We start from the raw sequence: 17,139 nt of genomic DNA on the forward strand, positions 1-17,139 counted from the left end.
GGTCTGTCAGTTAAATTTGCAAATCGAAGGGGACTGCAGTCAGCTGCAGTCAGCTTCGGTTTGCATATAACGTTTCACAACTATGCAAAGGTCCCGCATACAGCACACAGTTCTAATCTGCCAGGAAGTTTCATACAATTTCATTTTGGCCAGTAGTTTTCATGACGCTTATGTTATAGTCTAATGAGCTGATGTGTTTCCTCTTCTCAGTTGATGCACTGCATAGAGCGCACTTTCAGCCCACTGTGTGTAGAGGCCGTATTTCAGGGTGCAAGGTGTTTTGTGATGTTTTCAGGGTGATGTCAGTGCTTGGGGCCACTCATTCAGTTTATCGTGAATATGGCCAGGATGGTCACTTGAACATTGTCCTTAACCAAGTAGTGCCCTTTATTCTGTGTCACGGTAATTATTGCTCTTTACTTCCCCATCTTCCTGTTCGCAGAGTGCACGCACACGTTGTAGGTTTGACCAACACTCAAGCACCGTACACTCACTGGCTGCGGAACTGTATCATCCGACCTCATTCACATAAGTTTCAGGATCATTTGAAAGAGAGCATGAAATGAAGCAAACATCATAGCCACAATTTGGCTGCTCAGTGGGATGTGATCATCAATGAGCAGCTGCAGCTGGGTAAGCATACAGGAAGACACTTGTGGACTCTGTTACTCATCGAACTGCAACCATGACAGAGACCACTTGTTGTGGTAGACTGTGTTAGTGTAATGTTTCCTGGGATGACCAATACATTTTCCGGATTCTTAGCGTATTGCGTTTTCAATAACACATGCACTTGAATAAATTTGCGCATTCGTGACTGCTTATTACATCGTGTCACATAACAGGGCACTTTCAGGTCGAATTATTTGGGCACGTTACGAGTGCAGCGAATAGGAAAACTCTGTTTTTCTAACGAACAACTGGACTTGTTAACTGATCTCGACATATAACATCAGGTTCTCCAGATGTTTCGAGGTTAATGTCAGGCACTTTTCTGCTGTGTTCGGACTGTTTCGTGTCATAGCGCCTATCTGTTGCAGGTGTTCGCGCACCTTCCAGGATCGACGACTCTGTTCGACTACGTGCAGCGTGACTGCATACCAGACGAGCTGGGAGGCACTGCCGGACCTGTTGACAACTTTGCCTGTAAGCAGCTCCACTAAAAGTTCACCGAACAAATTCATCAGCGACTGCCTAGCACCTGTATTTTATAGACCATCCCGCTTCTTACCCGAATTATTCCAGTTGGCCTGAAGTCGTTTCAGATCGCGAAACAGATTACGCACAGGTTTCTAATTCCTTATGCAACAAAATCTTTGCCACCGCTGCTTTCATATACTTAGCAAAAAGTATCACTTTGCAATACACAAAACAATGTGTTGAAATATACAGAAGGCATCATTTTTATTTCCTCACATTGTATAAACATCATTTTACGGTTGTTCATCTCGTGGAATATCTACATCAGGGCAGCGAGGAATTCACCTCGCAAGCCACGCCTTGGCGCGCAAGCCATAGAGCTCAGCGTGAATCAACACTTTCCACAGATCCACGACACCATGTCTGAGTGTGACGAAGGGGAGGAGGGGTAAACAACGAACGTTCCGTATTTAGATAACAATGCAGTCGCACTGCATATGGCTTGGATTCAAATTATATACTTCTCAACAACAAAGATCAAATAGGAAACAGATATCCAGTATTATTTAATTACTTTCGACGCAATGAAGGTGTGATACAATATTTTTCTTATACAAACTGCAGGCATACAAACAGATGAGGACAATTTTACTGATTTTCGCACTCAGGTTTCCACGTAATCGTGAACTATTTAACATCGTAATCGTAGAAATGTGTTTCACACACATATGCTTATCGAAATACACACATCAAAAACAGTTTTGCATCACCCCGGTTCCCAGAACTCCTGAAGATAGACGTTGACTGTGGATATTGTATCACAGATACAGTCCCTTTCATTGTTCAGAGATGTCACTGAACCAGTCCAAAGATATAAACAACTATGCATGAGCAGCGCCTATTAGTAGGCGGGGGTCCGAAGGCCGATCAGTTCCAGTCATTCCACCAGAAAGGACGTACACGGCTTGTGTTATCTGTGGTTCAACCATACCTAGACGGTCAGTTCCGAGGTTGGATCGCGTCCCCATGTTACTTTGAGCCAGGATGCGCTCTCAACATGGGAAGTGTCCAGGCGTCTCGGGGTGAGCCAAAGCGATGTTGTTCGGACATTGAGGAGATTCAAAGAGACAGGAACCGACGATGACGTTCCTCGCCCAGGCCGCCCAAGGGATACCACTGCAGTGGAGGACCGCTACCTACAGATTGTAGCTCGGAGGAACTTTCACAGCAACGTCACCATGCTGAATTATGCTTTTCGTGCAGCGACAGGACGCCGTGTTACGACTCAGACTGTTCGCAATAGGCTGAGTGATGCGCTACTTCACTCCCGATGTACACGGCGAGGTCCATCTTTGCAACCACGACACCATGCAGCACGGTACAGATCGGCCGTACAACATGCTTAATGGACCGCTCAGAATTGGCATCACGTTCTCTTCACCGACGAATGTCGCATATGCCTTCAACCAGATAATCGTCGGAGACGTGTTTGGAGACAATCCGCTCAGGCTGAACGCCTTAGACACGCTGTCCAGCGAGTGCAGCAGTGTGGAGGTTCCCTGCTATTTTGCGGTGGCATTATGTTTGGCGACGTACGCCGCTGGTGGTCATGGAAGGCGCCGTAACGACTGTACTATACGTGAATGCCATCCTCCGACCGATAGCGCAGCCATATCGGCAGCATATTGGCGAGGCATTCAATTCGCCTTCATCGTGAACATCTTGTGAATGACTTCCTCCAGGATAACGACATCGCTCGACTACAGTGGCCAGCATGTTCTCCAGACATGAACCTTATCGAACATGCCTGAGATAGATAGAAAAGGGCTGTTAGTATGGACGGCGTGACCCACCAACCACTGTGAGGGATCTACCCTGAATCGCCGTTGAGGAGTGGGACAATGTGAATCAACAGTGCCTTGATGTACTTGTGGATAGCATGCCACGACTAATGCAGGCATGCATCAATGCTAGATGACGTGCTACTGGGTATTAGAGGTACCGGTGTGTATAGCAATCTGGACCACCACCTCTGAAGGTCTCGCTGTATGATGGTACAACAAGCAATGTGTGGTTTCCGTGAGCAATAAAAAGTTCGGAAATGATGTTTATGTTGATCTCTATTCCAATTTTCTGTACGAGATGATGAAAAACATATTTTGAAGTGTATATTATAGCAGTTTTGCAAACTCATTATGGAAACGTGGAACCATGCCTGAGGAAAAGGATGTAGGCGCCTTGGACAGTTTTTACGTAAACGGATTTGTCTTTAAATCGGGAATCTGTTTGGAGATTAATGGACTATATCTGCAGATGCACAGGGGCACTTTCGACTGAAATGGCAAATGGTCTCGAAAATAGAGGTGAGGTTGGCAGTGTCCTCAAAACGTTTAGGAAACTGCACTGGTAATTATAACAAGGCCATAATAAATTCATCAATCCTCAAGTTAGTAAACTTGGGGAAGTGGACCTCGTTACTCTCAATTTGTCCTTTGAGCACCGAGATTTTCTTTTTAAATGCATCCTCTTCAAATGAGGCTAAAAATCGTAGCAATGTATTTTTTTTAAAAGACATTATGTCTCAGCTTCACATGGTGAATTAATAATCACAACCTACACAAAGATATCAAAGTTAAATACTGACACTGTCAAGCTTATTTCATCACTGAATCAAAAGCCCAATATTTTGTTAAACTAATATTACCGGCGCTGCACCTCTTAGTTATAATTGTTTAACTGTCATTAAATCTTATTAATGATAACTGCAACCGCCCTGGCTCTATTAGGGATCAGTCAATCCAGAATGAATACAATTTAAGGACTAACAGTTGGGATATCCATTTTTCCTTCTCTTTGTTTCACAACCGCGGGCATGCATGAAGTGCTTCTCCAATGCCATCATATCACTGGCGGCTCAGGCAAAAAATAATTTTTTGTATAATTATCAATAAAATGAATTTGTCTCACTCGCAACTCTTTAATAGTCATTATTCTACTTTTAATTTGAAAGTAGTATTTTTTAATTTGAAATGAATATTTTAACGTATAATAAAAAATTTTACGTAGATAGACCATTAAAATGGTGTTAGACCTGTGGGAACTCCTCCAAAGCGGTGTAACACATATCCGTTGCACTTGAGTTCACCACTTACTCGAAGACTGCAAAATGCTAAATGAATTAACTATTCAAATACAATTACTGTGACTCAGTGTTAGAGAGCCTTTTCTTCTAAAATTGTATTCTTCAGTATTTGTCGTTCTTCCGACATCACAGATAAGGTGTAGAAGAAGAATTACTGATCCACTTTACTGGCAACAAGGACTTAATAACTGTATGAGAACTTACAAGCACTGCTTCTAACAGGTGTAAAGGTCATCTTCATGGTAATTCTCGTGAACATACCGCCCTTATGCCACTTTTAAACACTACGATTTTTGTTATTCAGTATGTTCTTGATTGTTAGGGAAGATACTTCAAACAAATACATTACGATGTTAGTTAGACTTACAAAATTCACATTGTTCATTTCGAACTAAGATCCAGAGCAAAAACTGCTTTGCACAATTTATCCAGCATTAGTCACAGTTACGGAAGAAATTGCTTGTTTCCTCGAGCAAATACGAACAGTACTACGTAACGACTTTGATAATAACAATGTCTCAAATTATTCCTTACGTACATACAGGAAAGCTACTGGAAACCAGAGTGATTGCGTAAGTTTGAATGCTAAACTGTTCCCTGTGTTTCAGACTTTGTTACGAAGACGACCAACCGTGAGTGGCTTCTGGAAAAGGACAAGTACATGTCAGACGAAAGCAAACGCCCCGCTGGGAGCAGCTATAGCGACATCTACGGCATCGCAGGCTCGTTTAAAAAATTGTCCGTGGATTGAAACACAACTCTTCTTTTCAAGATAGAGAGACGACATTTTTATACACGTGTACATATTATACAGGATTACCTGTAGCCAATAATCTGAAATAAACCGTTATCTACTAAATCTCTTAACACTAGTTTCATTTTATTATTTTTTAGTTTACTCTTTTTTTAACATATTGTTTGCATCAATACAACGACTTATCACTAAGTTAATCATCTTCTTCGAGACTACAACGAACTTTTCTACAGGTGTTCAGCACAACAGCCTTTCTGGAGTTGCCAACAGTTCGAAGGATACAGTTTTAGTTTCTGTGGACCTTCACATTGCGTTTTGGCATAGTGCTAAAGTCCGATATTACCTCCAGGACTGTGTGTATAGACTTGTGTATACATATGCTTGTATCATTCTTATTTTTTCATGTACAACGGTACATTAAAACAGTGTGAAATAGTGTCTGATTTCACTTTTATTTTGAGATTGTCAAGAATTTCGTGGACAAAACTTTGGAAACACTGAACACACACCGCCTTACCGCGGCTAGTACGATTTGGGAAACCCATTGGCCTTCAAAACAGTTTCCAGTCGTCCTTGAAAGGATAGAATCAGCATCTCTATGGTTTTCAAGACAATCCTGTACCATTCTTCCTGGAAATTATTGACCAATTCGGGTAACTATGATAGAGGAGGAGATCGACCACGCACACTTCTCCTCACAGCCGAACACAAACGCATAATAATGTTGAGAACTGGTGGCTGTGGTACATCTACATCTACATCCATACTCCGCAAGCCATCTGACGGTGTGTGACGCAGTAGCCCGGGGAGAATTTATAACTCATCCTCACATTCACTAACCCAGTCCTGGACACCGTAAGCTGTGTGCAAAGGTGCACTGTCGTCTTGGAGTGCAGCAGCGCCATTGAGGAGCAAACACTGTGCCATGGGATAGGAGTGATCAGCAAAACTGGCCAAATAATCCTTGAGAATTGTGTGCCCTTGTTGAGTAACCTACGTAGCTCATGGAATACAGCTATTTGGCCGACCCTATCATCACCGAACCTGCACTATGTTTCATTGTTAGGGTGTAAACTTGGGGAGAATTTGGAAACATGTGAAATAAGAACCATCCCAACAAATGACTTTCTTCCATTGCTCCATATTCGAAGTTTTATGTTGCACTTCCAAACACACAGACGTGGAACTGGCCTTAAACATACACACACACACACACACTTAAACAAACTTCCAAGGAGGCATGGTAAAGACCTTCATGATACCATGTAGTTGTTGACAACTGCTAATCGATCCCTCCTCTTTGAAAGGCGATGTTAATACTACTTCAGCCGTTATAACGATATTCATTTGATCATCAAATTGAAATTAAATCCTCTTAACGTATGACTATATTAGACATGCGGCTTATCATAATATTGTGGATGAATAAAATAAAACATAAACAAAGTATGTGGACTGCGGTTACGACGTCATAACGTCGTTCAGTATCATATTTGTTGATAATTAAAAATTAACAGCATTGTAACTCTTGTAAGAATCTGTGCACTTCCAGTGTACCGCTACACGTTGGTTGTTTACAAGGTAACACTCGTGGATCTTAAGCTATAAAAAAATTAAAACATTTTAACTCTGAAACTGTAAAAAAAATTTAAAAAAACCTTGCTTTCATGGACTCTGCTCCCACTCTTTCAGCCAAATCACACTCATTTGAACACAGAACTCCATCGGCTAAGAGAGATTTAATATCAGTCTGAAATCTAAGAGAATGATCATAGACATTAATACTTACGATCCCTCTGTATATGGATGTTCATTAAATCTATTTATTTAGAGAAGTACTCTTGCCAAACCACAATAAAAATTCTGAATGTTTATTGAGAAAGGTCTGCATGCATCGTGAAACTGAATGTTCGGGACAATGAACTATATGGAGCCCGACATAGCAGACACTCTGGTATTAAAATGCAACAGTTTTCAGAGACAATACACCACATGTAGGGCAACTGCAAAGGAGCGTCAGGAGCATTGTAGGGTAGAATAACATTGACTGTGGAGAAATTGGACTAGAAAACTACTGAAGCATATGAGATGTGGTGCAAAGATAGTGCACAAGGAACGCCCACTACAACAAGACTAATTTTCTGGCGATAAACAACCTTATTAGAGACATGTACTTCGAAGCGTGGTCGAGAATGAGCAGTGACGAATATATTGGGTCCAAATAACATTAACGGATCATACTTCAGTAAACCCTACAGTGGTTAAAAAAGGTGACTATCGGTGCAGCACAATATTGTAATATTTAATTAGGAGACACCCACATGTCCAAAATAATTTCTTGAGAGAACTTAGTACTGCAGAAATATTCCTTTTTATCTGTATCTTTATTGCGCATATTCTGCAGGAAAATAAGAAGCAGTTGCACAGGTATTCCCCAAACGCAATGCTCTCACCTTGAACATGTATGTTGTGAAAACGGCGCACCATTAGTATGCAGATAATCTGCGTGAATATAGTCTGTGTGAAAAAGTCTGCGTGTAAACTCGACAGTTGACGTCCTGTTGAGAGAAATACATTTTCCCATTTGCAGTTGGTGTCTCCATGACACTGAATGATGACATTACTTCATGTAAGTAGTGCTTAACTTTAGCTACAAGTATCAAAAATGTATCTCACTGTCGCTTCCGAAGTAGACGGCGTTGCACATTTTAGTATCTGTATATTTTCATTGAGTAATTCCTCAACGGCAGTGAAGGCGGTGATGTAGATTATCAGAACGGCGGAACTGGGGGGAAGAGGCAGGCCTTTGTATAAAAGCACAAGACGGTAGCGTCTGCTCCCACTGTGGGCGGCTACAAAAGGCGTCTGTCCCACATGTTAGTAGCGGCCTCTCGCTTATAATTCTAAGCTAAATTCTTGAATTTTTACCACAGAAAGGTTCAACTATCTTTCCCCAAACTAAACTTTAACCTAAGCCATGATAGCAAATTTCAAAAGGAAAGCTACTCCAGGAAGTAGCCAATCTTCCATCCCTATTCATGGCGGCGCAACTAGGCCTTTGTATACTGGAGAACCTAGAACATTATGCAAGGAATAGTCGGAGCTTCCTAGATCTTCTTCAAAGATAAGACCCAAGAAAAAACGCCTACTGCGGACTCTGAACATCAACACACTTATAAAAGTTGGAAAACTAAAACACATAACGGACACTCTCAGTCAACGCAACATACTTACAATAGCACTTAAAGAAACAAGGTATCTGGATGAAATGCATTTGAGTCAAGTCGATACAGGATCTGCAAAGGAAAGCCAGCCATTAAAAATTCCCATAATACGACTATATTAGGGACAGAATTTATGGTCAGTCATCAACTTACGGAATCAATAACTAATTTTAGCTCCCCATCAGCACGAATTTCATTTCTGACGGTCAAGTCAGGCAACAAACGACACACAATTATAAATTCAAATGCACCTATCAACCAATATAAAAGATTTTGGAAAAATGGCAGATTTTTGGGAAATGCTAGAATACGAAACATCCAACTTACCAAGAGAACGTATCAAAATTTTTGTGGGCGACTTTAATGTACAAGTTAGGAAATAAATAAAATTTAAATCACTAGTTGGAGATTATCTAGCACATGAAAGAACCAACAGAAATGGGGAAGACTCATAGACTTTTGTAAATAATATAACCTAAAACTAATGCCTGTGGTGTCACTGCCTGACACCACACTTGCTAGGTGGTAGCTTAAATCGGCCGCGGTCCATTAGTACATGTCGGACCCGCGTGTCGCCACTGTGTGATCGCAGACCGAGCGCCACCACACGGCAGGTCTCGAGAGACGTACGAGAACTCGCCCCAGTTGTACGACGACGTTGCTAGCGACTATACGGACGAAGCCATTTCTCTCATTTGCCGAGAGACAGTTAGAATAGCCTTCAGCTAAGTTAATGGCTACGACTTAGCAAGGCGCCCTTAGCCTTAAATAGCTTGTATATAAAGAGTCACTTGTATCGCCACAATCTCCAGATGTCTCATCAAGAACGATGTATACAAGGATGTATTAAAAGTTAAGTATATTCCAAAGATACGTATTTTCTTTATCACATTCATTAAGTCTCCTGTTTCAGACCTCACTCCATCCTTCGTGAGGTAGCGCGTGCATCTTGGCCGCCTGTTTCAATTAGTGTGCGTAGTGTTGGCAAGTCTGTCGACACTACAATGCCGACATTTTTCAGGAAACCTGCTAGAAAGAAGAAACCGTGAATATCACTTAGACCATATGGCGATAACGAGTCGTAACTATAAGGAAATCTTGGATGTTAGATTGAGGAAGGTTCTAAACATAGACTCAGAACATTATCTGACTGAAATACAGATAATGTTTCAACCGAACAAACCTAAACTTAAGCCCAAAAATATTTACAGGAGTAAACACTAAATTTATCATGCAAAATTAGGACAAATTCTGTGATATATTAAACACAAGAAAAATGGATTATTGGGAAGAAATTAAAGAAACAATGCTAGAGACAGTTGAAGAAATGGGACAGCCATGGAGGATACCAAGACACAGATGGTGGAACTAGCTGTGTGATGAAGCAATTGACAATCGACTAAAGGCATCGGAAAAATGGAACAGTAATAAGAAACATGAATACTGGGAAGAGCTTAAAGAAGACAGGAAAAAAAACAGAATAAATCATCAGATCAGTGAAAAGAAAATGTGACAGGGTCAGATTATAAGAAATGGATTCAGACATTAAAAGGAACAACACTAGAGACTTCTATAAGACTTTCAAAGACGGTCTAACAGGATTCCCGTCACCAATTTTACATTTTAAAGACAAAAAAGGAAACATGGTTTTAAGCGGTAAAGAGAAATTTCCAAATTTTAGTTGAACACTTTGAAAATCTATTTCATTTTGAAGAGACTAATGACAGATTAGAATTTCAAAAACCACAACATGAAAATCCACTATAGGAACCACTTACAGTAGGAGAAACAGAAAAGATTATCAAAGCATTGAAGAATAACAAAGCACAAGGAGAGGATGGGATATTAGCTGAAATGTGGAACCTAGGGGGCTTATCCACATGCCAGAAAATTCACAAAGTAATTAAAGACATCTGGACAAAAGGAATCATACCTAGTGACTGGAAAAATGCATTGATCCGTCCTCTCCATAAGAAAGGAGATAAAACATACAAAATACTGTCTAAAGAACTTTCAAATAGAATAGAGGAATAAGCAGGATCAAAATATGGCAGATTATCAAGAACTATTTAGAAAAGATAATCATGTGGAGAACAGATTCAGAATTTAAAAATACAAAATAAAAGTACAGTTGTTACTTTCATAGACCTCAAGAAGGCCTACGACTCAAATGACAGACAAACATTACTTTAGTTACTTTATGAATCAGGGATAGACGAAAACACTAGGAGACTTCTTGAACAAACGCTCACAGATACAACATGAAGGATTAAGTTTCAAGGCGAAATTTATGAACTATTCAAAATCAAAACAGGAGTTCGACTAGGAGATGGACTGTCCCCAATGCTCTTTAACTTGGTTTTAGGTAAAGTAATAAAAACGTGGAAAAGCACATTAAAAACAGAGGCACGAGGGCTGTAAGCATGGGCCAAGGAATGAACAAATTTGAAGTGAAATGTTTAGCATTTGCAGATGATATGACATTGATAACTGAAAACCGAACTGACGCAACAGTTATGTTTGATCTGGTACACGTGACTGCTGAAAAGACTGGACTAAAAATATCCTATGAAGAAACCGAGTATATAGAACACAAACCTAATACAGAAAAGTTTATGAAAACCAAGTATGAAAAAATTAAAAGAGTTGATAAATTCAAATACCTTGGGGAGTGGATCCAAGCCCATAGACTGGATTACACAACAAATAAAGAAAGAATAAAAAAGTTAGAATTTGCATATAAATTAACACAAAAGTACTACAATAGGAAATCAATATCCAAACAAGCGAAGATTAAGCATTATAGTTCTGTTATTAGGACACAAGCAACATATGGATCAGAGTGCCTAACATTGAATAAGAAAGGCTAATTAAGAGAACTAGAAAAAAGAGAGAGAGAAATACTAAGAAAAATTCTAGGTTCTGAGAAAAACAGTGAAAATAGGTGGATTAAGGGAGAAATGAAGATTTATACAAAAACACAGAAAAGATCAGAGATACAATGAGGAAAAGACGGCTAAAATTTTATGGACATTGAAAAGAATGGAAGAAACACGGATTACAAAGAAAATTTTTAATTACGTTAGTAAACTGAAGAAAACTGTAGGATGGATAGAAGCAGTAAAGAAAGATGCCAACAAAATAGGTGCTTCAGAAGAAATAACACGTGACAGGAATAACTTCAGGCTACTGATAGAAAACACAAACTATCATGAAGATGAGCCTATACCTCGACCCAAGAGAGTGTGGACGGATGAGCAGAGACGAGCAGTAGGAAAGAAAATGAAGTATTGGAAAGAAAGGAAGAAAAAGGAGCACCATAAGTCTTTAGCTGTATTCGGTTCATAGATGGCCAAACTAATAAATAAAAAAAGTTGATTAATCCTTGATTCAAACGTCATTTTCGTCGTCAGTTGTGGCATCTCGTTCCAACAACGTCAACTTAATTCAAGATGAATCTGCATTATTTATGGCACTGGAATATCAAACAATTAAATGTTTTGGGTAATGGTGTATTCACGAAACGCACTTCGCGTAAAACGTATAAATATGGCACGGAGAGAACTGCTATTATAATTACTGTTAGTTCCACGCAGCAACTATGCTGATAGTTAAAGCACCAACACATGCTGCAAAAACATTTGGCACCAAAAGATTTGCAACAGTTTACAATGATTTATTGACAGAAGTCTTGTAATACTTAACTGCACTCTTAGGACTGTGATATTTACTTTATTGGTTTGTCATGAAGCACTGGTACAGTGAACGATGAATCACATCACTTGTGTTATCCCTAGTTTCGCCCTCATTGGTGGCGGCTGTATATGAGTCTGACGCTCACTGAGAACTATTCTGACACTTTTTGACGACGGTTTACGTACACTATCGGGTAGATGGAACCATGTGTCTGGTTAGAATGATGAGCCAAAACATTATGGTCACCTGATTAATAGCTTGTTTCAGCCCTTGGAATGAAATAGGTCACTGATGTGTATCAGGGATCCGACAGTTTGTTGGTAGATTTGTGAAGGAATGTGGCATTACATACCTAGGCATAGGTCATGTAATTCGTGTAAGTAGCAGGCCGTTGATGTACGTACTCAGTAATGGCACCAGTTAGGGACCCAAATGAGTTTCCTGGGATTTACAGGAGGCGAATTTCGTCCGCAAGACAGCTCCTGAAACCGTTGTAGCACGGTTCTGGCTCCGAGACACCGACCATTATACTGCTGAAGGATGACATCGCCGGTGGCGAAGACATTATGTATGAAGGGAGGTAGGTGTTTCACAGCTGTCAGAGTGTTTTCGACTACTATTGCAGGTCACATGCCAGTGCATCAGAATGTCCCTCACGTTTCTAGCTGCTGTTCACCTCGATAGCGGCGTTTGTGGAGACGACCACAGATCTAGTGTAGCAAAAATGTGATTCACTCGGAAAGCCGACAGCTTCTCACAGATGCCATTGAAACCATCTATCGTACTTTACAGAGCAGACAAGCCTCCGAACCTCGTGTTCTCCGAAGAGTAGTGAACGTCCAAACATTTCGCTCCTAGTGGTAGTTTCATTGTCCTTCTACTTTTATCTGTAGATGCTCACGACAGTAGCACTTGAACATTAGACCAATTTCGCCATTTTAGAGATACTAGTTCACAGCATCTGCGTAAAAAGTGATCTGTCCATTATCAAAGACGCTTATCTCAATTGTTTTCCCCACTTGCAGCCCATATCTTCGCAAGAGTGACCGCCATCCCCGTCCGTTTCACGTACATACCTTTGTTAGTACCTCACTTGCTTGCAACACCACTAGGAGGCATCTACCGTTCCCATGGGCAGTGATCATAATATTTTGGCTTATTAGTCTATATTTACCTTTAACATACACTCCTGGAAATGGAAAAAAGAACACATTGACACCGGTGTGTCAGACCCACCATACTTGCTCCGGACACTGCGAGAGGGCTGTACAAGCAATGATCACACGCACGGCACAGCGGACACACCAGGAACCGCGGTGTTGGCCGTCGAATGGCGCTAGCTGCGCAGCATTTGTGCACCGCCGCCGTCAGTGTCAGCCAGTTTGCCGTGGCATACGGAGCTCCATCGCAGTCTTTAACACTGGTAGCATGCCGCGACAGCGTGGACGTGAACCGTATGTGCAGTTGACGGACTTTGAGCGAGGGCGTATAGTGGGCATGCGGGAGGCCGGGTGGACGTACCGCCGAATTGCTCAACAAGTGGGGCGTGAGGTCTCCACAGTACATCGATGTTGTCGCCAGTGGTCGGCGGAAGGTGCACGTGCCCGTCGACCTGGGACCGGACCGCAGCGACGCACGGATGCACGCCAAGACCGTAGGATCCTACGCAGTGCCGCAGGGGACCGCACCGCGACAGGCGTGAATGGAGGGACGAATGGAGACGTGTCGTCTTCAGCGATGAGAGTCGCTTCTGCCTTGGTGCCAATGATGGTCGTATGCGTGTTTGGCGCCGTGCAGGTGAGCGCCACAATCAGGACTGCATACGACCGAGGCACACAGGGCCAACACCCGGCATCATGGTGTGGGGAGCGATCTCCTACACTGGCCGTACACCACTGGTGATCGTCGAGGGGACACTGAATAGTGCACGGTACATCCAAACCGTCATCGAACCCATCGTTCTACCATTCCTAGACCGGCAAGGGAACTTGCTGTTCCAACAGGACAATGCACGTCCGCATGTATCCCGTGCCACCCAACGTGCTCTAGAAGGTGTAAGTCAACTACCCTGGCCAGCAAGATCTCCGGATCTGTCCCCCATTGAGCATGTTTGGGACTGGATGAAGCGTCGTCTCACGCGGTCTGCACGTCCAGCACCAACGCTGGTCCAACTGAGGCGCCAGGTGGAAATGGCATGGCAAGCCGTTCCACAGGACTACATCCAGCATCTCTACGATCGTCTCCATGGGAGAATAGCAGCCTGCATTGCTGCGAAAGGTGGATATACACTGTACTAGTGCCGACATTGTGCATGCTCTGTTGCCTGTGTCTATGTGCCTGTGGTTCTGTCAGTGTGATCATGTGATTTATCTGACCCCAGGAATGTGTCAATAAAGTTTCCCCTTCCTGGGACAATGAATTCACGGTGTTCTTATTTCAATTTCCAGGAGTGTATTTATGTCCACAAGAGAACCATTAAGTAAGACGGATATGTAACGTAATCAGTGTCATGTGTGCCCTCCCTAGAGTCCAACTACGCAGCTCCTGAGTAGTCTGCTGTCGGGTACTCTGTGCTCGTCCATGTAGGCTGCATCCCGTATCCTATGGAGGACGCAGCAGATAATGTTGCCTTACAGCGTCCAGAATAGAGTTCTGAAATGAAAAGGAGAAATGTCACTGGTTCTTGTACTGGCTTGAAACAGCTCCGTTCCTCACGTGATGGAATATTGGGTAAGAACCTTCTTTTCGGTCCTAACCACACTTATTGACTGTAGTGCTTCAGTCAGGTAAGAAATGAAGTACAATTATCTTGGGCCAGCACGCTCAGATAGCAGCAGCTCGACGTTCTGATTATATTAAGGTCTCGGGGTTCACTTTTTATCATCAAGGACAAATGTGCCGGCTGCTCCGAGCTCACAGAAAATTCAGTCTGTTTTGGAATATGGCGATGTGTCCGAGCGGTTCTAGGCGCTTCAGTCTGGAGCCGCGCGACTGCTACGGTCGCAGGTTCGAATCCTGCCTCGGGCATGGATGTGTGTGATGTCCTTAGTATTAGTTAGGTTTAAGTAGTTCTAAGTTCTAGAGGATTGATAACCTCAGAAGTTAAGTCCCATAGTGCTCAGAGCCGTTTGAACCATTTTGAACTCACGGTGTACTAAGACGATTGTGGGAGTCATTGAGTGAACACTTGTTGACAGGCTCGTCTTCGGTTGTAAGGAGTTAAACTGCAAAGTCTTCTAATATGGAGAATCGCACCAAGCGCTGACAGTTAACGTTTGTGAGCGATTTTAGTTCAACGACGTACGCGCTATTCCAGAAAAAGAGAGTGTACCATGATAAGTAACTTAGCTAGGGAATAAACAGGAGTCTCGGATTCAAGGAAGACGTAGGAAATATATCCGACTGTGTTTAACAGTAGAGAGAGATTTATAATAGATTCTCAGGTTCACAGCTGGTTCTGACAGCTGGCACTGTCGCCGCTGACGCATGGTAAACACAGGCACCCTCGTGCCACACCAGAGAGTGACATTCATTTGACACTCAGAAGTGTGGTCGTCTCTCACTCACCTATTTATTTTTTTGTGCATTCAACCAGGACCTATAGTTAAACATATTCACAATGGTTGGGCTTAATTGAAGCAGAAATGAAAGATGTCCAATCTATCGAAAAGGATGGATCAGCCACTGTAGACTTATGAATTGTTTTAATTATGCACTTCGGTTTGATTGCTTGTTACTGACCCTCATTCAGTTTTGTGTATTTACATTGTGCATTTTAGCGTAATTGATACCTCTGGTCCCAACTGCATTTAATTTGTTTGTATTTTTATCGACCCTAGACATGGTCATAAACCACCTTACCATTAAAGAATTTTATAATAGTTAGGAATTTTGCTTCACAGATGTGATAACCCAGTATCTATATGTTAGCATCCTGTACGTAATTTTGCTAACATTGCTATGTCATGAAGCCTTAAATAGAGTAAAAATAAACCTTAATTACGAAAATCTAAGATTTTCATTTTTACCTAACATAGTGTTATGCCTGATCCCGAACCCTAAATTCGTTTACAGGGAGTGCAGTGGAACCGACATTGAGATCATTGTCTGATTAAATCTCTGTCCTTACTGCTGCACTCTCCTGAACTCTGCATGTGTGAGATGCTACCCTCCTACCTTGCAGGCTGTAGGTTCAACACAAGATTCCTAAAATATTCACAAAGTGTCCTATGATATTAAGATAGATCCGAACCAGTCTCACACATTTTATATAATGGCAACCCTGGCAGGATGGTAAAATACCATGGTAATGTGGTCATCCATATATAATTATTTCGACAAAGGAAAATAATTATCATATTACATTTTTATAGCTAATTTTTGTGTTGTATCAACCAATGGTAAGAATTAGTGGCTACTGACAAGTCAGTAGGGACACTGAGACCTTCAAAGCACTGAGAGACTTATGCAGTATCCCCATAGTATAGTTCTAAAGCCATTGTTTGTGGTTGTTGTTGTTGTTGTTGTGATCTTCAGTCCAGAGACTGGTTTGATGGAGCACTCTATGCTACTCTATCCTGTGCAAGCTTCTTCATCTCCTAGTACTTACTGCAACCTACATCCTTCTGAATCTGTTTAGTGTATTCATCTTTTGGTCTGTCTACGCGATTTTTACACTCCACGTTGCCGTCCAGTACTAAATTGGTAATACCTTGATGCCTCAGAACATGACCTACCAACCGATCTCTCCTTCTAGTCAAGTTGTGCCACAAATTTATCTTCTCCCCAGTTCTATTCAACACCTCCTCATGTTATGTGGTCTACCCATCTAATCTTCAGCATTCTTCTGTAGCACCACATTTCGAAAGCTTCTATTCTCTTCTTGTCTAAACTATTTATCGTCCATATTTCACTTCCATACATGGCTACACTACACACAAATACTTTCAGAAACGAGTTCCTGACATTTAAATCTATACTCGATGTTAACAAATTTCTCTTCTTCAGAAACTCTTTCCTTGCCATTGCCAGTCTACATTTTATATTCTCTCTACTTCGACCACCATCAGTTATTTTGCTCCCAAATAGCAGAACTCATTTACTACTTTAAGTATCTCATTTCCTAATCTAATTCCCTTAGCATCACTCGATTTAATTCGACTACATTCCATTATCCTCGTTTT

The 17,139-nt window shown here is 41.7% G+C and overlaps 1 protein-coding gene and 1 long non-coding RNA gene across 3 annotated transcripts in view; one reads left to right on the forward strand and one right to left on the reverse strand.

Annotated features, from left to right (window-relative positions):
* The window catches only part of LOC126259286 (clavesin-1-like), a 41,330-nt gene extending 36,181 nt beyond the window's left edge, over nt 1-5,149 (forward strand). For both annotated transcript variants that reach the window (XM_049955933.1, XM_049955934.1), the window contains 2 exons: nt 1,041-1,146; nt 4,891-5,149. In XM_049955933.1, coding sequence (XP_049811890.1) covers nt 1,041-1,146; nt 4,891-5,033 — 249 coding nt within the window. In that variant the 3' untranslated portion in view covers nt 5,034-5,149. The remainder of the gene's footprint in view (nt 1-1,040; nt 1,147-4,890) is intronic.
* The window catches only part of LOC126259288 (uncharacterized), a 76,489-nt gene that overhangs the window by 5,612 nt on the left and 53,738 nt on the right, over nt 1-17,139 (reverse strand). The window lies entirely within an intron of this gene.

This window comes from Schistocerca nitens, chromosome 5 (assembly GCF_023898315.1).
Source record: "Schistocerca nitens isolate TAMUIC-IGC-003100 chromosome 5, iqSchNite1.1, whole genome shotgun sequence".
NCBI classification, from domain to species: Eukaryota; Metazoa; Arthropoda; class Insecta; order Orthoptera; family Acrididae; genus Schistocerca; species Schistocerca nitens.